The sequence below is a fragment of the Pundamilia nyererei genome, unplaced genomic scaffold, assembly GCF_000239375.1.
Source record: "Pundamilia nyererei isolate P.nyererei 1_Seehausen unplaced genomic scaffold, PunNye1.0 scaffold00004, whole genome shotgun sequence".
Classification (NCBI taxonomy): Eukaryota; Metazoa; Chordata; class Actinopteri; order Cichliformes; family Cichlidae; genus Pundamilia; species Pundamilia nyererei.
The window spans coordinates 2,097,704-2,103,796 of NW_005187405.1; the positions used below are offsets into that span (position 1 = coordinate 2,097,704).

Sequence of the window (6,093 nt, forward strand, 5' to 3'; positions counted from 1 at the left end):
AGAGAGAGAGAGAAAGAGAAGCCAAAGACAAGGAAAAGATTCACAGAGAACACAGGACGATAACGGTGAATGTCAAAGGTGCTAAATGGTAGAAAAGAAAAAAAAAACAAGCACAGAAAAGGAACAAGAAGGAAGGAGAGAATTGAAGACATCCATTAAATGGCTCGCTCACTTGTGCTACAATGACAATTACAAAATGCCCTCCTGAAGCTCTCCCCCCGAACCTCACCTCTTCATCTCTTTGTGTGACAGCAAACGGGAGCGAATGATTTAAATGCATTAGCAGAGTGTGTTTTCCCTATGGAAGACCTCCAGACCTCCAGACTGTTTCAGGCCAGGAACCTTTTGTTTGGAGCTGATGCAGAGCGCTGAGAGGACCCTTTAAAAGCCTGGCTGTTGTTCTCTCAGGAACACATTAAAGTGCAACGTACTGAGTTGATGTACTTTTTTTTTGTTGTGTGTCCTCTCATGTCTTTTGTGAATCCGCTTGCTAAAATGAGGCTGATTACGGATGCAGCCGCATTAGCTGGCTAAGTGAATTCTGACAAGGTAAGGTGATAGTATGAAAATAGAAGCATGTTCATGCAAACGCAGCACAGGCGCAAAGTTATTTAAAACAAAAGAAAGACGGTTTCCAGGGAGTGAATTTTTGGCATTATTATGTTTGGCTGATATGTTTGGCTGACACTGGTGGGACAGCGAATTCTCCTGCTGTATGAGGAAATTTCATTGCTATGCAAATCCTTCCCATGATCCTACAAAAAATGTTTTTCCTAATACCGAGTAGGTGGCGCAGACATCCCTGCGGGAGGGAAGATCCAATTCACACACAAAGGAATTAAAATCTATTGAAAATGTTTATTTATTTGTTTATTTTTGTTCCCAGAATAACTATTACATATGAACTGAATACAGAAACCTGGCTTTCCTTCCCATGTTGAACGCAGTGGACACCTGTTTTCCCTGCAGCTCTGGTGACCCTAACCTATTAGACATGGGCCGTATATATATTCCTGACATGTGACCTCAGACTGTCAATAAGACTCCATCATTACCTTTGCATGCAACTGCAGCACACACACATACGTGCGCACACAAAACCTAGACTGTTTAGATTTTAGAGTTTAAGCCAGCTTGTTAAATGCTCCTTTATTACTCTATTTATTCTCTCTGGAGTGAGAAGAGTCAAGAATCTGGCCGACGAGGTCATGGAGATCACTGAGGTCAAGCACCCTGCTGTGTCAGACTGACTTTAAATAGTTTTTAGTACTGTGACAAAGACCTGCGTAGTGTAAACATCTGCCAGCTAGCTCACCTGTCAAATAACTACAGTGTGTACCTTTACAAGACAGGCATGTAGCTCAACAGTCTGCGTTTCATGATTGAGATGCAGCTCGAGTTCTGCCACAATCTGCGCACATTACCAGTCTGCAAACTGCAGAGTACAGCTTGTTCTTATTCACTTGTCTCTAAGGCCCAACTGCCAAGTTTTCTGGGCGTCTTGGCTGCTGCTTCTCCCAAACAACTGAAATTGCATTATGCGCACCGATTTCAAGTCTGCAGTGATGAATATCTACGATTCCATTTTCTTTTCGGCGAGGAAGTGAGCCCGTAGGGACAGGTGACAGCATGAGCTTAATACAGCTTGCTCACTCAAACGCATGCATGCACAGTATGTACACACAAACTCACACATGCTGCACACACCATCTGGGGAGTTTTACAACTCAATAATCTGCTTCCTAAGGCATACCTTTTCCTCCCCTCCTGCAACACACACATCAATAAGCAGTTTCTCACACACACTCATACTGCTCGCCTCTACTTGAGAAGGGAAAATGAGACGTTCAGCTCTGTCAGACACACACACTCACACTCACACACAAAAGAGGAGATGCCTTAAAGCAACTTCTACTCTTTCCTCTACAAAAGCTGTTTTCGCTGTATTGGGAGGGATGACACACACACACACACGCAGTTAAAAAAATCCACATTCACACAAAGTGTGTCCCTAACCTAAATACATAGAGTCATTGTCATTCCATCCTCTGTGTCACTGCAAAATTCACTACAGTGCTTCTGCACGCAGAGGCAGCCACATAGATATGTACACACTTTTATACACAACACCACTTCCAAAAAAGTGGGGACACTGTGAAAAATGTGAATAAAAACAATAAAATAAACTGTAAATCTTTTAAAACTACTCACAGTACAACCTTTGAAAGTGAGATACTTCAGTGTTTTGGGAAAAACATGAGCTTATTTTGAATTTGATGGCAGCAGCGTGTCTCAAAAAAGTTGGGACTGAAAGTAGCAGCAAAATGGTGCAGCGAGAGTGCAGACAGGGACTAGAAAGAGAGCATATTTCTACCAAACTGGCTTTTCTTTATCGACTCTCTTTTAAATTTAGAATTCTCATTGTTTACAAGGTTTTGAATAATCAGGCCCCATCTTATCTTAAAGACCTCATAGTACCGTATCACCCCCATCAGAGCACTTCACTCATAGACTGCAGGCTTACTTGTTATTCCTAGAGTATTTAAAAGTAGAACGGGAGGCAGAGCCTTCAGCTTTCAGGCTCCTCTTCTGTGGAACAGCTCCCAGTTTGGATTCGGGACACAGACACATCTCTCTGCATTTAATCATTAGTTATTATTAATCTCTGTCTGTCTTCCACAGTGTGTCTTTGTCCTGTCTTCCTCCACTCACAGCCAATGGCAGAGGCCATGAGGCTGGTTCAGCTGGAAGTGTCTTTCTGCTAAAAGGGAGTTTTTTTTCATTCCCTCTGTCGCCAAAGCGCTTGCACATAGAGGTCATCTGAGTGTCGGGGTGTTCTTTGTATTATTGTATGGTCTTGTACTTTACAATATAAAGCACCCTAAGGAAACCTTGTCGTGATTTGCTGCTATATAAATAAAAATTACTTGAATTGAACTGAATTGAATTAATCACCAAAACATGTCAGCACCTCACTTTTTCCTCATTTGTCCTGTCTCTGTCTGTCTCTCCCACACAAATGCACAAACACTTGCACGCTTACATTCTGTCCCCTACATGCCTGAGGACCCCAGCCCCACTCACATTGGCACATGTCCTTGTTCTCTTCGAAGCCTGGTTTGCACACACACCTCCCGATGGGAACCAGCCATCCGCCGTCTGCACTGCAGTACATCTTGGGAGGCTCAAACTCCTCAGAGGCGTTCACACACACACCGTGCACCTCAACCAGTGCCGTTTCTCCACCCGTTATTGTGTCAGGAAACTGGGCCAAATTTAGCACAGTGAGTGGACATTTCTTGTAGAAGACCCTCACGGAGACCAGAGCAATGCAGGCGCCCAGGTCCTGGAAGGCCAAGTAGAAACCCTTTTTACTCAAGTTGTTGATGGTCCGCACTTCCGTGTTTAGCTTCATGACACGGTCGCCAACGTCCACCTGTGAACAAAAGATATATTTTACATGTGAGTTTGGTGAATGGGATAATGCAATCTTTAGCAAACTGAAAGCAATTGAAAATGTTCTTATGCTTTCTCTGTGTGAGTATCCATACCTGTGTAAAGCTCTCATCTGCAGCAATAGTGTCAATTTTGATGTACTGACTTTCCTTGATAAACCACAAGTTTGCATTGTTGGACTCATAGTAGTACATGTTGAATGTCTGCAAAAACAAACAGCATCCATCAGAACGACGCACAGTTAACCGAGACAGATAAAAAGTATGAGCGGGTCCATCCAATGTGAAATTTTAACAAGCCATCCACTGTTCTGCAGCTCTTCAGCAGCTTGTCTCCGTATCTCAGTGCATCTGTCTGGATTGAAAGTCAGCAACGCTGTCTGCAGCTTCATGAGAGCGCAGCTCTAAACTGTCACATTAAGCCCATTATTTATTCTGGAGATGTAGTAAGACTGAAAGGCATATAAGGGACAGACGAATTGAAATGTATACAGAACAGAGCAGTGTTATAAGAGAATGGAGGGCGGGAAAAAGATTAATAAAAAGAACGAAAAAAGCCTGTAGAATAAACTTTGATTTATTATCCAGCTGTTGCTTCGTGTTATTTTTCTGTGTTTCCCTGTTTGTGTTTAGTATTCTGACTGGAAACGGATGAAAAATAAGTTATTTTGTATTTTTTAACTACATTACAGTAACTAGACTACACACACCTCCTTTTGACAGACCTGTTGATAATACACATGTTAACAACCTTCATATAAGAACAGGAAACACACAGAATGGTGAGGCGATGGTCTTAAATATGCCTTAAATGTGCTTCCATTCATACAGTTCACAGCACAGCAATAAATAAACTGCATTTAATGTGTCTAATTTGTAAATGATCTACTTAGTGGTGTAATTAAGATGTATCTACTAAGTCACACATTTGAGGAGTTAAAGAAGATGCTGCAAAAGCTGCCGAGCACAGTGGATAGTCAGAGAATATTCTGCGGGAGTGCAAACAACTGCAAACAAAAAACCACTCAACTTGAAATATAACTTACCCGTGTGCTATTGATCTAAAAAAAACAAAACAAAAAAAAACACTAAGGAAATGTATTCTTTTTTCTTCTTACTTCACACCAAAAATATTTCAAAGAGCAGACAGCTACACAGCAGAAACCACGGAGCCTATCAACACTCAATGTTTTGCTCAGGACGAGTGGGCAAACGAGCGGAATAAATGCAACAGGAGGCCTTAAACACAAACACACACACCAGCTGCATCGGCATTTGTTATCTAACCGAAAAGCCCACATGCTGATCATGTGTTTATGAAGCTTGCTTGTGCATTATGCTTGTGTGATGCAAACCTCTTTGCAGGTACCAGGGACCCCGGGTAGACTGTTACAGTCTCTTAGGGTGAATTTGATCTCAATGTGGACGCGCTGCGCTTCTTCCCGGCTGATGTGGCGCGTTCTCAGCCAGTTGTTTTGGTTGGCTTCCATGACGTTACACACCTGGTAGGTCCTCATCGGGGTATTCCTCTCATCCATGACACTGATCTCCTCCCACTGAGAATAAGAAACAGGAGGTAAATAGAGATGATTTATAATGATGTTTTCATTTGCTAGTTTAGCTTTTTCAAGCATATTTGGGACATTGCATATTAAAATAATTCCATTATTTAGCTTGGGGGCAAAGAAAGAATTAGGGTAAAAGGAGAAAGATTGCATGAAGCTGCAAAGAAGAGGGAGGGAAGAAAAAAGGAAGAGAGAGTGAAAGGGGGAGTAAGTGGATGAGTGATGAGGGGATGGAGGAAGGAAAAGAGAAGTGATGAGGGCTGCTGAGAAGTATTTGTGTTAAAGGGGAAATCTCTTTAACTAAAACATAAATTTCAAATCAAAGAGCAAGGGAACGTGAAACTGAGTCAGGGTGACGCTCAGCGGCACTGGGCCCAGGCTGACAACAGCACCACTCCCTTTCATCGTTAGCGCGTGGACAAAGAGGATCTCAGTTTAAAGAGTGGTTACAGGGAAACTGGGTCTAAGTTCAATGAACTGTGGTTTAGTGCAAAGCAACACTGCTCTGCAAGTTCTGTTTTCATGTATGGGTGACTATGAGTGATGATGTGTGTCAAGATCACTGAAGGACTGTCTTTGTCTATGCTGCACGTGTTCGCAAAGTGGGTGTGTTTTTCCTGAAGTGAACGGGCGATTTAACGCTTAAGAGGTAGACGTGTGTGTGAGACGCGCAGAGAGAGAGAGAGAGAAAGACAGAGAAGGAGAAAGAGAAGGAGTAGGTAGGACAGAGCTACTTTGTCTCCCATCATCCACTACCATCTGTTTCCACTTCTGACTACGGCTGTAATTGAGAACACTTCTCGCATGAGCAGGAAAACATTTCTATCTACTCACACATAGACAAGCACCCACATGCGTATACCACTCTCAGACAGACACACAAAGAAAAAGAACATTTTTATTCCTTAAAGAAAAGGAAAATAAACCAATGTGGTTTCAGTGTCTCAAGATATCTGATCCATTCAAGAGGACGCTAACTCAATTTTCTTTGACACACACACACACACACACACACACACACACACACACACACACACACACACACACACACACACACACACACACACACACAC

The 6,093-nt window shown here is 42.5% G+C and overlaps 1 protein-coding gene across 2 annotated transcripts in view; it reads right to left on the reverse strand.

The window, feature by feature from the left end:
- The window catches only part of LOC102205091 (ephrin type-A receptor 3-like), a 78,998-nt gene that overhangs the window by 54,539 nt on the left and 18,366 nt on the right, over nt 1-6,093 (reverse strand). For both annotated transcript variants that reach the window (XM_005721114.1, XM_005721112.1), the window contains exons 3-5: nt 4,811-5,011; nt 3,552-3,659; nt 3,085-3,436 (exon numbers count right to left, since the gene is read on the reverse strand). In XM_005721114.1, the coding sequence (XP_005721171.1) occupies nt 3,085-3,436; nt 3,552-3,659; nt 4,811-5,011 (661 nt within the window). The remainder of the gene's footprint in view (nt 1-3,084; nt 3,437-3,551; nt 3,660-4,810; nt 5,012-6,093) is intronic.